General features: G+C 38.3%; 2 protein-coding genes across 2 annotated transcripts in view; one reads left to right on the top strand and one right to left on the bottom strand.

Annotated features, from left to right (window-relative positions):
• Positions 1–16,402, bottom strand: part of EFCAB5 (EF-hand calcium binding domain 5) — a 167,832-nt gene that overhangs the window by 99,775 nt on the left and 51,655 nt on the right. The gene's annotated exons all lie outside the window — the stretch shown is intronic.
• On the top strand, positions 15,272–16,138 carry LOC131815791 (small ribosomal subunit protein uS15m-like). Its single transcript, XM_059147751.1, is given in 2 exon segments — positions 15,272–15,734; positions 15,736–16,138. Coding segments are annotated over 2 exon segments (771 nt in total). The 5' UTR covers positions 15,272–15,339; the 3' UTR covers positions 16,112–16,138.

The raw sequence follows: 16,402 nt of genomic DNA, 5'->3' as shown, positions 1-16,402 counted from the left end.
TGAATGAAAGAGGAGAAATCACAACTAACACCAAAGAAATACAAACAATTATAAGAACATTCTATGAGCAACTCTACGCCAACAAATTTGACAATCTGGAAGAAATGGATGCATTCCAAGAGACATATAAACTACCAAAACTGAGCCAGGAGGAAATAGAACACCTGAACAGACCCGTAACCAGTAAGGAGATTGAAACAGACATTTAAAAAATCTCCAAACAAACAAAAGCCCAGGGCCAGACAGCTTCCCAGGGGAATTCTACCAAATATCTATTTATTTATTTATTTTAAAGATTTTATTTATTCATTTGACAGACAGATATCACAAGTAGGTAGAGAGAGAGAGGAGGAAGCAGGCTCCCTGCCGAGCAGAGAGCCCAATGCAGGGCTTGATCCCAGGATCCTGGGATCATGACCTGAGCTGAAAGCTTAACCCACTGAGCCACCCAGGCGCCCCTCTACCAAACATTTAAAGAAGAACTAATTCCTATTCTCCTGAAACTGTTCCGAAAAATAGAAATGGAAGGAAAACTTCCAAACTCATTTTATGAGGCCAGCATCACCTTGATCCCAAAACCAGACAAGGATCCCACCAAAAAAGAGAACTACAGACCAATATCCTTGATGAACACAGATGCGAAAATTCTCACCAAAATACTAGCCAATAGGATCCAACAGTACATTAAAAGAATTATTCACCATGACCAAGTGGGATTTATTTCAGGGCTGCAAGTTTGGTTCAACATCCGTAAATCAATCAATGTGATGCAACACATTAATAAAAGAGAGAACAAAAACCATATGATACTCTCAATAGATGCTGAAAAAGCATTTGACAAAGTACAGCATCCCTTCCTGATCAAAACTCTTCAAAGTGTAGGGATAGAGGGCACATACCTCAATATCATCAAAGCCATCTATGAAAAACCCACCGCAAATATCATTCTCAATGGAGAAAAACTGAAAGCTTTTCCGCTAAGGTCAGGAACACGGCAGGGATGTCCATTATCACCACTGCTATTCAACATAGTACTAGAGGTCCTAGCCTCAGCAATCAGACAACAAAAGGAAATTAAAGGCATCCAAATCGGCAAAGAAGAAGTCAAATTATCACTCTTCGCAGATGATATGATACTATATGTGGAAAACCCAAAAGACTCCACTCCAAAACTGCTAGAACTTATACAGGAATTCAGTAAAGTGTCAGGATATAAAATCAATGCACAGAAATCAGTTGCATTTCTCTACATCAACAACAAGACAAAAGAAAGAGAAATTAAGGAGTCAATCCCATTTACAATTGCACCCAAAACTATAAGATACCTAGGAATAAACCTAACCAAAGAGGCTAAAATCTGTACTCAGAAAACTATAAAGTACTCATGAAAGAAATTGAGGAAGACACAAAGAAATGGAAAAATGTTCCATGCTCAGGGATTGGAAGAACAAATATTGTGAAAATGTCTATGCTACCTAAAGCAATCTACACATTTAATGCAATTCCTATCAAAATCCCACCCATTTTTTTCAAAGAAATGGAACAAATAATCCTAACATTTATATGGAACCAGAAAAGACCTCGAACAGCCAGAGAAATATTGAAAAAGAAAGCCAAAGTTGGTGGCATCACAATTCCAGACTTCAAGCTCTATTACAAAGCTGTCATCATCAAGACAGCATGGTACTGGCACAAAAACAGGCACATAGATTGATGGAACAGAATAGAGAGCCCAGAAATAGACCCAAAACTCTATGGTCAACTAATCTTTGACAAAGCAGGAAAGAATGTCCAATGGAAAAAAGATAGCTTCTTCAACAAATGGTGCTGGGAAAATTGGACAGCCACATGCAGAAAAATGAAATTGGACCATTTCCTTATACCACACACGAAAATAGACTCAAAATGGATGAAGGACCTGAAGGTGAGAAAGGAATCCTTCAAAATCCTTGAGGAGAACACAGGCAGCAACCTCTTCGACCTCAGCCACAGCAACATCTTCCTAGGAACATCGCCAAAGGCAAGGGAAGCAAGAGCAAAAATGAACTATTGGGATTTCATCAAGACCAAAAGCTTCTGCACAGCAAAGGAAACAGTTAACAAAATCAAAAGTCTGACAGAATGGGAGAAGATATTTGCAAATGACATATCAGATAAAGGGCTAGTGTCCAAAATCTATAAAGAACTTATCAAACTCAATACCCAAAGAACAAATAATCCAATCAAGAAATGGGCAGAGGACATGAACAGACATTTCTGCAAAGAAGACATTTAGATGGCCAACAGACACATGAAAAAGTGCTCCACATCACTTGGCATCAGGGAAATACAAATCAAAACCACAATGAGATACCACCTCACACCAGTCAGAATGGCTAAAATTAACAAGTCAGGAAATGACAGATGCTGGCAAGGATGCAGAGGAAGGGGAGCCCTCCTACACTGTTGGTGGGAATGCAAGCTGGTGCAACCACTCTGGAAAACAGCATGGAGGTTCCTCAAAAAGTTGAAAATAGAACTCCTCTATGACCCAGCAATTGCACTACTGGGTATTTACCCTAAAGATACAAACATAGTGATCCAAAGGGGCACATGCACCTGAATATTTATAGCAGCAATGTCTACAATAGCCAAACTATGGAAAGAACCTAGATGTCCATCAATAGATGAATGGATCAAGAAGATGTGGTATATATATACAATGGAATACTATGCAGCCATCAAAAGAAATGAAATCTTGCCATTTGTGATGACGTGGATGGAACCAGAGGGTATCATGCTTAGCGAAATAAGTCAATCAGAGAAAGACAACTATCATATGATCTCCCTGATATGAGGAAATGGAGATGCAACATGGGGGGTTAAGGGGGTAGGAGAAGAATAAATGAAACAAAATGAGATTGGGAGGGAGACATACCATAAGTGACTCTTAATCCTACAAAACAAACTGAGGGTTGCTGGGGGGAGAGGGGTCAGGAGAGGGGGGTGGGGTTATGGCCATTGGGGAGGGTATGTGCTATCATGAGTACTGTGAAGTGTGTAAACCTGGCGATTCACAGACCTGTACCCCTGGGGATAAAAATATATGTTTATAAAAAATAAAAAATAAAAAAAAAAACCTGCTATGGAAAGAAGCATAATATGTTTGAAAACTGAAAGTAATCCTGTGTGCCTGGAGTATGGAATGTGAGAAGAGAGGCGGCAGCCAGGTAAGTTAGGGATCAGTAGGTAATACAAGGAAAGTCTTATAGGCCTAGTTAGGGATTTTAGTCTTTATCCTAAGAGTAAATAGAGACCCTTGAAAATTTCTACATTTGGGAAAAACATGATAAGATTAACTTTTTTAAAATACTCTTTGTAGAAAACCCCCCAAAAAACACCAAAAAATTGCCAGAACTGACACAAGAATTCAGCAGTCACAAGATATAAAATTGATGCACAGAAGTCTGTTGCATTTCTGTACACCAATAATGAAGGAGCAGAAAGAGAAATCAAGGAACTGAACCCATTTACAAGTGCACCCAAACCATAAGATACCCAGGAATAAACCTAGTCAAAGAGGTAAAAAGATCTCTACTCTGAACACTATAGAATACTTACTAAAGAAATTGAAGTAGACACAAAGAAATAAAAAAAATATTCCATGCTCATGGATGTCTACACTACCCAAAGCAATCTACACATTCAATGCAATCTCTATCAAAATAACACCAGCATTTTTCACAGAGTTGGAACACACAATCCTAAAATCCTAAAATCCTAAAATTTGTATAGAACCATAAAAGACCCCCAAATAGTCAAAGGAATATTGGAAAAGAAAACCAAAGCGGAGACATCACAATTCTGAACTTCAAGTTCTAGTACAGAGCTGTAATCATCAAGATAGTATGGTAGTGGCACAAAAGCAGACATATAGATCAATGGAACAGAATAGAGAACCCAGAAAGGGACCCTCAACTCTATGGTCAACTAATCTTCAACAAAGTCGGAAAGGATATTCAATGGAAAAAAGTCTCTTCAATAAATGGTGTTGAAAATATTGGACAGCCACATGCAGAAGAATGAAACTGGACCACTTTATTACACCACACACAAAAATAAATTCAAAATGGACGAAAGATCTAAATGTGAGAAAGGAATCTATCAAAATCCTTGAGAAGAACACAGACAGCAACCTCTGTGACCTTGGCCACAGCAACTCTTCTTTTTAAGATTTTATTTATTTATCAAAGAGAGAGAAAGAGCAAGTGACCACAAGTAGGGAGAGCAGTAGGTAGAGGGAGAAACAGGCTCCTGGTTGAGCTGGGAGCCCGATGTGGGACTCCATCCCAAGACCCTGGGATCATGACCTGAGCTGAAGGCAGCCGCTTAACTGACTGAGCCACCCAGGCATCTCAGCCACAATAACTTCTTACTAGACATGTCTCTGGGGACAAGAGAAAAAAAAGCAAAAATAAACTTTTGGAACTTAGTCAAGTTAAAAAGCTTCTGCAAACAAGGGAACAATCAACACAACTAAAAGGCAACCTACAGAATGGGAGAAGGTATTTTCAAACAACATATTGGATAAAGGGCTAGTATCCAAAAATCTATAAAGATTTTATCAAACTCAACACCTGAAAAATTAAAAATCCAGTTAAGAAATGGGCAGAAGATTAACTTTTTTAAAAAAGATTTTGTTTATTTGAGGAAAGGGAACACAAGCAGTGGGAGTAGGAGAGGGTGAAGCAGGCTCCCCACTGAGCAGGGATCCTGATTCAGGGCTTGATTCCAGGATCCTGGGATCATGACCTGAGCCAAAGGCAGACATTTAATGACTGAGCCACCCAGGTGTCCCAGAAGATTAATCTTTTTAAAAAATCACTTCATTATAAGTAATGAATAGACTGCAAGAGGACAAGAGTGAATGGAAACATATTAGGTAGGAGACTGTGGCAATAGCAAAGGTGAAACCTGATAGTAGCTTAGACTAGGGTGACGGCAGCAGGGAAGGTTGGAAATGAGAAAATTTGAGAGGAGGTAAAATCCACAGGACTTAATGATCAATGAGAAGTACATAGTGAGGAAGAAGAAGGTGTCAAGGTTCATCTCTTGGGTTTGGTCTTGAAAATCTTGATGCACAGCCTAGAAAGACAATGACTTTTGAAACTGAAGTGCCTGTGAAATATCCAAGTACAGATACTGATTAGTTGCACATACTGGTCTGAAGCTCAAAAAAGGCATTTGGATTAGAGATATAAATCTAAGAGCATGAAGACATAGATGGTAGCTGAAGTCATGTGTTGAAATGAGAGCACTCAAGGATGATTTGGGAGTGACCGGAGAACCACAACTTAAGGAATCTTAATATTTGAAGATCAGATGGCAGAGAATGAGCCGGCACAGGATGCTGAGAAGGACTAAAAAGAGGTGAAGGAAAACAACTAAAGAATAATAACATGGAAGGGAAAGGACAGAGTATCTCAAGGAGGAAATGGTCAACATTGTTGAATATTGGTAAGAGGCCAAGTAAGACGAAGATTGCAAACTTTCCATTGGGCCTAGAAACATGGAGAACATTGTGATCTCAGTAGGCGACATTTATTGAAGAGAGTCTGGAATGAAGGCCAGATAGAACAGATTGAGAAACGTGTTGGAAGTGGGGAAAATGTACATGGACACCTGCTTTGATAAATTTAGCTATATTTTAGTTATAGTTCTTCAACTCGAGCGTGTAAGTTCCTCATGACAAGAACCAAATTTTGTAATTTTTCCCTATAAGGTATGGCTCAACATGGAGCACTTGGTAGTTATGCAACAAATACTGATTAGCTGAGTGAAGACTCCTCAATAAATCTGTTATTAATTTATCTAACCAAAATTTGGTATTTGTTAGATAACAAATATTATCATGCCAAGCATTGTGCTCAGTGTTGAAAACATAGACATAATAGAAAAATAGTCCTTGTCTTCAAAGAAATTATGGGAAGGTAAATCAACAATTACATTGTAATGTGCTAAAGGCTGACACAAGCCTACAGGAGCTCCAGAAATATAAAGCAAGAGTAGGTAATCCAAAGCAGATGTGACAGAAGGTATCCCAGAGGATGTGATACTAGGGCTGATTCTTTTTTATTATTATTTATTTGTTTGTTTGTTTGAGAGAGAGAGAGACAGGGCAAGAGCAAGCTCAGGGGTGGGAATGGGGGTGGGGCAGAGAGCATCCTAAGCAGACTCTGCACTGAGCATTGAGCCTGATCTCACAGTCGTGATCAGGACCTGAGCCAAAACCAAGAGTCTGACCTTCAAAAGTCTGTACCACCCAGGTGCCCAGATACTTGGGCTGATTCTTGAAGCACAGGAAAAATTGTCCAGCAAGATAAAGGAAGGGGATGTTGTTCTAGACATGGAAAGTTTGCACTCTGGATTAGAGGAGAGGGCATCTGGCTAGTGGTTTTGATTAGTTGATATGTAAGAGATAATAAAATTGATGTACATAAAGAATGCCACCTATCTAGCCCAGATGAACGAAATCACTACATGCTGGGTATATCAGATCTAGTGCCTGCAAGTTTTGAAGCTGGCCTTCATGGTGAAGATTTCTATTTCCAAATGAGGTAGTTGAGTTCCAAACTGAACCACCTTCCTGGAAGAGTCTGCTTTAGAGGGCATTTCCCCGTGGATGTTTCCCACTGGAGTCCTGGAGAGCATCTGTTTTGAAGGTATAGGACTGAGGTCTGGCAGAGGATGTAAAAACAAATGAAGTAGCCCATAAGGTCTTCAGTCTGTTCTCTTCTATAAAGAGAAAACAAATCCTATTTTCTTCTGAGGGAAACAGTTACCGAATAGTTTTAGATGAATCAAAAGTTTTATCTGGCAAGTCCTAGGAATTTATGGACAAGTTGGACAATCTTACTCTAGGCACCACGCTCTCAGGCATTATACCAGATATCCAGCCCCAGCTGTAGGAATTTGACTCAGGAACTTCATCTCAGTCTTTTTAACATTAGGAATGTCCTATGCCACTGAAGCAAGACCATGGACCCATTCAACATCAGGTTACAGGATGTGTGTTTGTAGAATATTAGGATAACATCCAAGAAGACCATGATTTCTCAGCCCACAACTACTTCAATTTCTAAGTACTTCATAATGGGATATATAACAGATGCATCAAAGTGGTTTAGAGATAGATGTGCAACTAGTCCATGTATATACATTATTATTATGTTTCAGGTTGAATAAAAGTAGAACCTGTTTGATGAAGTCCTAACACACACCATTGGGTAGAATAGTCAAACACTATTAAAAAAAAAAAAAGAGCATTTTCCTTATCTAGCCACTCACTTTTGGCATAACCTGTTTTACTAGATTGATAAATCATGATATTCAATACAAATCAACAAAATTATTGATATTAATAATGTCACCTGTGGGAGAAGCACCAATGGGATTTCCTAGCACAATATAAGCACTAGGGTTTGGCTCACTAGAGAGGTGACATCTGGTATGGAATATGAGCAGACAGACATCTGTCTAGGAAGTCACTGTCTCCTGGCGACTGCAGAAGATCCATATCAAGGAAGAAACATTCCCTTACTTGCCAAGTCCTAGTAGCTGATGTATTGTAAGCATAAATTAGACATTTGGGTTTGTTTTATAGTGAAAAATTATATTTAAAAGGCTAAAACTAGGGGTGCCTGGGTGGCTCAGTGGGTTAAAGCCTCTGCCTTTGGCTCAGGTCATGGTCCCAGAGTCCTGGGATTGAGCCCCGCATCAGGCTCTCTGCTTGGCGGGAGCCTGCTTCCCCCTGCCTCTCTGCCTACTTGGGATCTCTGTCTGTCAAAATAAATAAATAAATAATCTTTTTAAAAAACAGACTAAAAATAATAAAGAGGTCATAAAAAATGGTAGAACTAAAACTCACCTATTATATCCATAGATGTAAATATGCTAAAAGCCTTCCTATTAAAAGATTCTAATTGAATTATAAAACAGAGTGTTCTACACTGTATATTCTGTACATAGAGAAAACACAAATTAAGATTACTCAGAAAAGTTGCAAATAAAAAGATGAACAAAAATATTCTATGAAAATACATATAAAAGAAAGTGGGGGTTGCAATGTTATCATCAGATGAGGTTGAATTTTGGAAAATAATTATAAAGATGATATTTTAGAAAGAGTACAATATAATGGAGGTTTTTACAATATGCCCAATTTATACATATAATTTGACCAAAACTGTTGAAAGTTGCACGTGAGAATGGGGATGGAGTTTGTTTTTGGAAACACAAAGAGTAAGCACTTCGAAGTAAACTGGCAAAATCTTTGTAGATACCACATTCTAATAGAAACACAATGGATGTCACATAGTCTGCATTAAGTTCTTTGAACGCTGTACAGGAATTAACTTGTAGGGAATTATCAAGTAAAAAAAAATTATTAAGTAAAATAAAGGCTTCTGTGTCTTTCTCTCTTAGTTTTTACTTGGTTGGGGTAAACTTAATGCTTAAACATGTATACTGACTTATTTTTCTCCTTTATGCAGCTATGGGGGAGAAAGAAACTCTATGCAAAATTTTGTTGTGATTTTTTTCTCTTTGTGGGTTAAATGTTCCATTATTAGTCCATAAGGGTAATAAAGAGTTATCACAGGAAAAATGCCAAAAAGATATTTCAATGTGCAGCACAGACTCATCAAAATAAAGCAACAGATGTAGAGATCAGAGATTATTACCAAGCCAGAACCTGATAGGCATCACTAGAACTGCGACACAGGAAAAGATCCGAGTTTTTGCCTTGGGTCTAAGATCCACTTTCTAGTTCATTTGAACTCTCATCTAGGATCAGGACTGTGTATCAGGGCTGATGGAGAAAAGTGAAGAAATTTATAATATAAGAGGCCCCACTTCCCCGGAATAGTGTTAAGTTCGAACATTAATAATAATAATAATATCTGTGATTTAAAAATTTTTTAATTTTAATCCATTAACTAATTACATCTTTGTAGTTTTTTTACTGTTTAAATTTTTTATTTTTTAAAATATCATATAGTAAAATTGACCTTTTTCGGGACATAGTTGTATAAATTTAAACATATGTGTAAATATGTGTGTAACCACCACCATAATCAGTCTATTGAAAGTCTGTAATTCTGGGATGCCTGGGTGGCTCAGTGGGTTAAGTCTGTGCCTTCAACTCAGGTCATGATCTCAGGGTCCTGGGATGGAGCCCGAACTGAGCTCTCTCCTCAGAAGGGAGCCTACTTCCCTTCCTCTCTCTCTCTGCCCGCCTCTCTGCCTACTTGTGATCTCTAGCTGTCAAATAAATAAATAAAATCCTAAAAAAAAAAAAAAAGCCTGTAATTCTATTTTTAAAAGATTTTATTTATTTATTTATTTGAGAGAGAGAGACACACACACAGAGATATCAACAGAGAGTACAAGCAGGGAGAAGAGGGAGGAACAGTCTCCCCGCTGAGCAGGGAGCCCAACTTGGGCACCCATGCCAGGTCCCTGGGATCCTGACCTGAGCAGAAGGCAGACGCTCAACTGACTGAGCCACCCAGGTGCCTCTATAATCCTATTTTAAGAGTAAATACTTTCCAAGGGCACCTGGGTGGCTTAGTTCATAGAATGAGACTCTTGATCTCAGGGCTGTAAGTTCAGCCCCCATGTTGAGTGTAGAGATTACTTTAAAACAAAATCTTAAAAATAAAAAAAATTTTTAAAAAGAACAAATACTTTTCTTTCTTTTTTTAAAGATTTATTTATTTATTTGAGAGAAAGCATGAGTGTGGGGGTGGGAAAGAGGAACAAGCAGACTCCCCACTGAGCAGGGAGCCCAGTGTGGGACTGGACCCCAGGACTCTGGGATCATGACCTGAGCTGAAAGCAGATGCTTAACTTACTGAGCCACCCAGGTGCCCCAACAAAAATCTTTCATTATCAATTCACAATGAGGCAGTTGTGACTTATAAAATATGCATTCCCAAGCATGGAAGGAATCAGGTTTTAGAGGGAAAAGATACTGAAATAGATGTTAAAAGAAAAGAAAATATGAGCAAAATGACACAAACATAACCTTATCAGTTTTGCAAAATTACACGTAAGAATTAAAGTCCACTTTAAACATTGGGGTAGAGTTGGTCCTTCTTTTCACTACATCTATATCTTTGGGGTAAATACCCAGTAGTGCAATTGCAGGGTCATAGGGAAGCTCTATTTTTAATTTCTTAAGGAATATCCACACTGTTCTCCAAAGTGGCTGCACCAACTTGCATTCCCAACTACAGTGTAAGAGGTTTCCCCTTTCTCCACATCCTCTCCAACATACGTTGTTTCCTGTCTTGCTAATTTTGGCCATTTTAACTGGTGTAAGGTGGTCTCTCAATGTGGTTTTAATTTGAATCTCCCTGATGGCTAGTAATGATGAGCATTTTTTCATGTGTCTGATAGAACCAAGACGTGCTTTGACGGACGAATGAATAAGGAAGATGTGATCAATATACACTATGGAGTATTATGCCTCCATCAGAAAGGATGAATACCCAACTTTTGTATCCACATGGAGGGGACTGGAAGAGATTATGCTGAGTGAAATAAGTCAAGCAGAGAGAGTCAATTATCATATGGTTTCACTTATTTGTGGAGCATAACAAATAACATGGAGGACATAGGGAGATGGAGAGAAGGGAGTTGAGGGAAATTGGAAGGGGAGATGAACCATGAGAGACTATGAACTCTGAAAAACAATGTGAGGGTTTTGAAGGCGCCGGGGGTGGGAGGTTGGGGGAGCCAGGTGTTGGGTATTATGGAGGGCACATATTGCACGGAACACTAGGTGTGGTACATAAACAATGAATTCTGTTACGCTGAAAAGAAATTTAAAAAAAAATTAAAGTCCACTTTAATTCTTAATCTGTCATTCAGAAACGTCGATGAAAAGCAATAAAGGTATACTGTATATGTAAAACTTACAAACAACAGTGATAGTTTATTTTTCAGACAAGCAGCTACCACTATAAAAATTGTCCCAAATCAGTAAGGAGTATCTTCCCTATCTATGGTTCTTAGACACCAAACAGAAACAAATCCCTTTTTATCCAGGGAAGTAGTCAGATGAAAAATTTTTGGACCAGGTTGAGGCAAAGGGATACTTTAACATCATCACAAGAGGATAAAGTCTTGACAAACCAAACAAAAAATTTATTCATCTTTTTCCTTGGATATAAATAAGAAAAACTCTCATTACTAATACAAATGGACTTCAAAACTCTCTAATGGACTAAAGATGACACAATGATATAGTTCAGAGAATTTAAAAGCAAGACTATTTTAGCTAAGATTGTTGTGTATCTGAACTTTAGGTCAATAGATATTGCACTGTTGAAAAGTATCCCAGGATTTCTGAATATTCTGCAGGTGCTTGACACTGTCATATGTTGATACACAGATCTTGAATTTTTGCCAGAAAGAGATCAAGCCCTAATCCTGACCATCCAGGCAAATAAAGCATCTTTGATTCCTTTAACTCTTGCATGAAATTCTTACAACAGCATTGCTCCAGTGGAAACTAGGGCTCTGGGGCACCTGGCCAGCTCAGTTGCAAGAGTGTGTGACTCTTGATTTCGGGGTTGTGTGTTTGAGTCCCACCTGAGGCGTAGAGATTACTAAAATAAATCTAAAAAACACTGAAAAAGAAAGAAAAAAAGAAACTAGTGCTCTCATCAAGCTTCAAATGACCCTAACTATTCAAACCCCCAATTCAAGAAGCATCAGTGCAATAAACTAACCCTCTTATGTCATGCCATTTGTTGGAAATGATACCTAGACCAGAGTCCTAGTGTGCCAGTTACTATTCTTATCACAATTATTGATAAAATGCCTACTTTAATGTGCTGATTGAGATTTACACATCCCTAATAGGAGGAAGCATTTCTCGATGTATTGATATACAGCCTTGACATCAGTTCCCAAATTTTAAGTATTTTTATGGCACTAGGTCTAAATACAAATCTAATTTATTGCTCTGCAAGAACAGATGGAGAACAGAAAAGTTCTTTAAGCTATTTATTAAATTTAATGACACTTCTCCCTTCTGCTGTTGGAACTTCTCATTAGTACTAAAACTCCTTTAATTTGGCTTCTCTGCATAATTGGTTTTGAAGCTTTTTTTAGGGTGCATAATAACCTCCTGTGGAACTTGTTCTCAGTACATGCCTAAAGGTTCTGATTGAGAAGATCTGAGGAAGAAGCTAGGAATCTGCATTTTTAACCAAACATCCAGGTCATCCTGATTTCATTCATAGGCAACCACACTCTGAGAAAGACTGTTCCAATGGAAATTTAAAATTCCATGTCCACACATAAAATACATAAAATAAAACAAAGGAAGAGTTCTGTACATATCTCTTGCTTTATTCTAGTGGTATATATGTACTTAATTTCAAAAGAATTGTTATTCTAAACTTCTGATTAGTTACTTACCCTATAGGAGGAACACTGAAAGAAATCATAAAGAATTTTACGTTCTTTTATAAATTTTAGCACAAGTATTCATGCCAGAAGATATTAGAAGGAAAGTATGAAGATTCAGGAAGAGAATCAGACATTCAAAGTGTCTTATTTTTATTTTGTTTTGTTGTTTTAAGATCTGGAAGAGACCCAGATGTTATCTAGACTAGGGCTTAAGGCCCAAACTGACTGCTGCCTGGTATTGTACTACTCAACAGCTAAGATTGGCTGCTACATTTTAAAATGGTTTTTAAAAATCAAAATAAGAATAATATTTTGTGGCATAGTAGAAAATCTATGACACATTTTAGTATTCACAAATAAAGTTTTATTAGAACTCAGCCATGCTTATTCATTTACATATTGTGTATAACTACTTTTGTACTACAACAACAAAATTGAGTGATTGAGACTCAATTTCTCTGGCAAAAGCCCTTTAATTTTTATGTAATCAAATTTAGCAATAATTTCATGATTTTTACTCATGGTTTAAAAGGTTTTCTCAGGGTACCTGTGTGGCTCAGTGGATTAAGCCTCTGCCTTCAGCTCAGGTCATGTTCTCAGGGTTCTGGGATGGAACCCCGCATCCAGCTCTCTGCTCAGCGGGGAGCCTGCTCCCCCCACCCCCGCCTGTCTCTCTACCTACTTGTGACCTCTCTCTCTGTGTCAAATAAATAAATAAAATCTTTTTTAAAGAAAGGCTTTTCTCTGGTAATAAAAGAAATTAATCCCTGGTTTCTCCTAGTTGTTGCATGGTTTCATTTGTCATACACACATACTTAGAAGAATATGTTTCAGGACAAAATATCTGCAAATAAATCTAGTAGTTCTTTTATTGGGATTGTTGGTATTATTATTTTGAAGCTATTTTATGTAAATTGTAGGATAAGACAACTAATTTTAACCCACTGAGCCACCCAGGCACCCAAGGATAAGATAACTAATTTTGTCAATGTTGTTAGGAGCCAATATTTTTAGGGGGAAAAAAGAGATAGAAATATAAAATCAAGGAATTGGGTAAAAAAAACCTGAAATATTGTGTTTGATATGAAATTATCGATATTTGCTCATATTTTTATTTTTTTATTTTTTTAAGATTTTATTTACTTATTTGACAGAGAGAGAGACAGTGAGACAGTGAGATAGGGAACACAAGCAGGGGGAGTGGGAAAGGGAGAAGCAGGATTCCCACTGAGCAGGGAGCCCCATGCAAGGCTCCATCCCAGGATCCTGGGATCATGACCTGAGCTGAAGGCAGACACTTAACAACTGGGCCATCCAGGCACCCCTATTTTTAAAAATTATATTTGTTAGTCCTGAAAGAGCCTAGAAGCAATGATAATACAATATTTATGAGCATTCCTAGCTCCCAGATGAGTGATTTCCTTTAAAAGTAGCTAAGAATCCTTTTTTAAAATTGCAAGAAGCTTTCAAAGACTAAAGGAGTAAGGTTGGAAGAACATAGGAGCCAAAGTTGGGTAAAGTTGAGGATCAAAAAGAAAAAGTAACTATAATGGATTAAAATGCCTTGAATATATATTAAAATCAGTGTGTCTACAATGATACTTAAAAGGAACAATCCTCCTGAAAAAAAACTTTTTTAAAAAACATTTTTGTTTGTTTGTTTATTTAAATATATTATTTATTTATTTGACAGGTAGAGAGAGAGAGCACAAGTAAGCGGAATAGCAGACAGAGGGAGAGGAAGAAGCAGGTTCCCTGCCAAGATGACAACCCAAAGCAGGGCTCCATTCCAGGACCCTGAGCCAAAGGCAGATGCTTAACTGATTGAACCATCCAGGAAACCCCCAAGAAATCTTTAATTTGTTGTTCCTCCAGGCACCTATAGATGGATAGATAGATAGATAGATAGATAAGTAGACACATAGAGACATAGAGATATAATGTATAATATTCTGAAAACTTGTAATTAAAAGGAAAGAATTAAACATTTATTTTGGTTTATTAGCAGGAAGCATATTTCAATGTAACCGAATACAAAGCAATCAAGCGGGAGTTATTCCAGGAATTTCCATAGCCCAAAATTAGGAAATCTATTAATAAAATTCATTATCAACAGGTCTAAGGTGAAAACCAAATGATCATCTCCACAGATGTTAAACAAGCATTTGACAAAATTAACAATCATTCTTGTTCTTTAAAAACTGGTTCAGTGGGTTAAGTGTCTGACTCTTGATTTCAGCTCAGGTCATGATCTCAGGATATCATGAGATATCTGAGATATCTGGATATCTGGGTATCAGATATCCAGCCCCACACTGGGCTCCATGCTCAGCATGGAGTCTGCTTGTCCTTCCCCCTTTGCTCCTCACCCCACTTGCACACACACACTCTCTCTCTCAAAAACAAACAAACAAATAAATAAATAAATAAATAAAATCTTTTTAAAAAATCACTCTTTAAAGGGGTTAGAAAAAGAAGATCAAAACCCAAACCCAGCAAAAGGAAGGAAAAAAAAAAAGATTAGAACAGAAATAAATAATAGAGAAACCAAAAAACTCCAATAGAACAGTGATCCTTTTCTCTGCCATTGTGGTGTGTGCAGTTGAGGTTCCTCATCATGTTTTCTCTATAAAGATTTTTCAGGATCAAGTTATTCCAGGGCCAAATGAAGAGTCAGACACTTAACTGACCGAGCTACGCAGGTGCCCTGCACATTTTTTTCTAATGTAATAAAATACATCTTTTTCAGATCCAAATGAAGTAGAGTTATGGTATTACTATATAGCTTTAAAAAACTACTCATGGCCCATGTAACCCCGTCCGTGCGGCGAAAGGGACAGTGGCCGTGGCGCCGGCCCCGCGGTGTCACAAGTCACGATGCTGAGGACGGTGTGGAGGGCTCTGAGGTCACTTCGGACCCAGGCAGTAGCCCAGGCCCCAGTCCTTGGGCTGCCAGACGGAGCGTGTGCCAGGCCGCCCTCCCCCCAGTGGGCCCTTCCCTGTACTCGAGGTGTCATCCTCCAGGCCGTTCGCGGATATGCCGCCTGGAAACCAGTCCAGCCCCTCCAAGAAGATGACCCACCCCCTTCCACGCTGCTCAAAGACTACCAGAACATTCCTGGAATTGAGAAGTTTGAAGACGTCGTGAGAAGACTCTTGTCTTTAGAAATGGCAAACCAGAAGGAGAAGCTAAAAATCAAGCAACAGCAGCTGATGAACAAGGTCGTGGCAAACCCTGAGGACACTAGCTCCCTGGAGGCTCGAATTGTTGCCTGTCAAGATCCGCAATTATGAAGAGCACATGCAGAAACACCGAAAGGACAAAGCCCAAAAGCGCTATCTTCTGATGAGCATCGACCAGAGGAAAAAGATGCTTAAAACCCTCCGTAAGACCAACTATAGTATCTTCGAGAAGACATGCAAGGAACTGGGGATAGAGTACACCCTCCCTCCTCTGTACAACCGGAAACCCCACCGACGCTTGGCAGCCAAGAAGGCCCTGTGCATTCGGGTCTTCCAAGAGGCCCAAAAGCTCAAGAAGCAGAAAAGGGCCTTAAAAGCTAAAGCAGCAGCAGCCCAGAAACAAGGCCAGAAGAACCCAGAGAGTTCTTTCAAAGCTGAACCAGAGCCAATGAAAGAAAACCAATAAACTTTATTAGAGTTAAAAAAAATAATAAAAAAATAAAAAAACTACTTATGATGAGGCAATAATACAAAAATCATCCCTACTAAAGTCCAAAACAGGACAAGGATGTTCATATCATCATTATTATTTAAAATTCATTGAAGTAATTGCCAATATAACGAGGGTAGAGGAAGATATTACAAACATAAAAATTGAAAACAAAGAAGGAAATGCCTATTATTTTCAGGTAAGGTTTCCTTTCTAGAAAAATCCAAATAATCAACTAAAATTTTTCTATAAATAGGGGCACCTGGG

The sequence above is a fragment of the Mustela lutreola genome, chromosome 15 (genome assembly GCF_030435805.1).
Source record: "Mustela lutreola isolate mMusLut2 chromosome 15, mMusLut2.pri, whole genome shotgun sequence".
Classification (NCBI taxonomy): Eukaryota; Metazoa; Chordata; class Mammalia; order Carnivora; family Mustelidae; genus Mustela; species Mustela lutreola.
The sequence above is the reverse complement of the archived record's forward strand: the minus strand, read 5'-3'. Positions and strand labels throughout refer to the sequence as shown.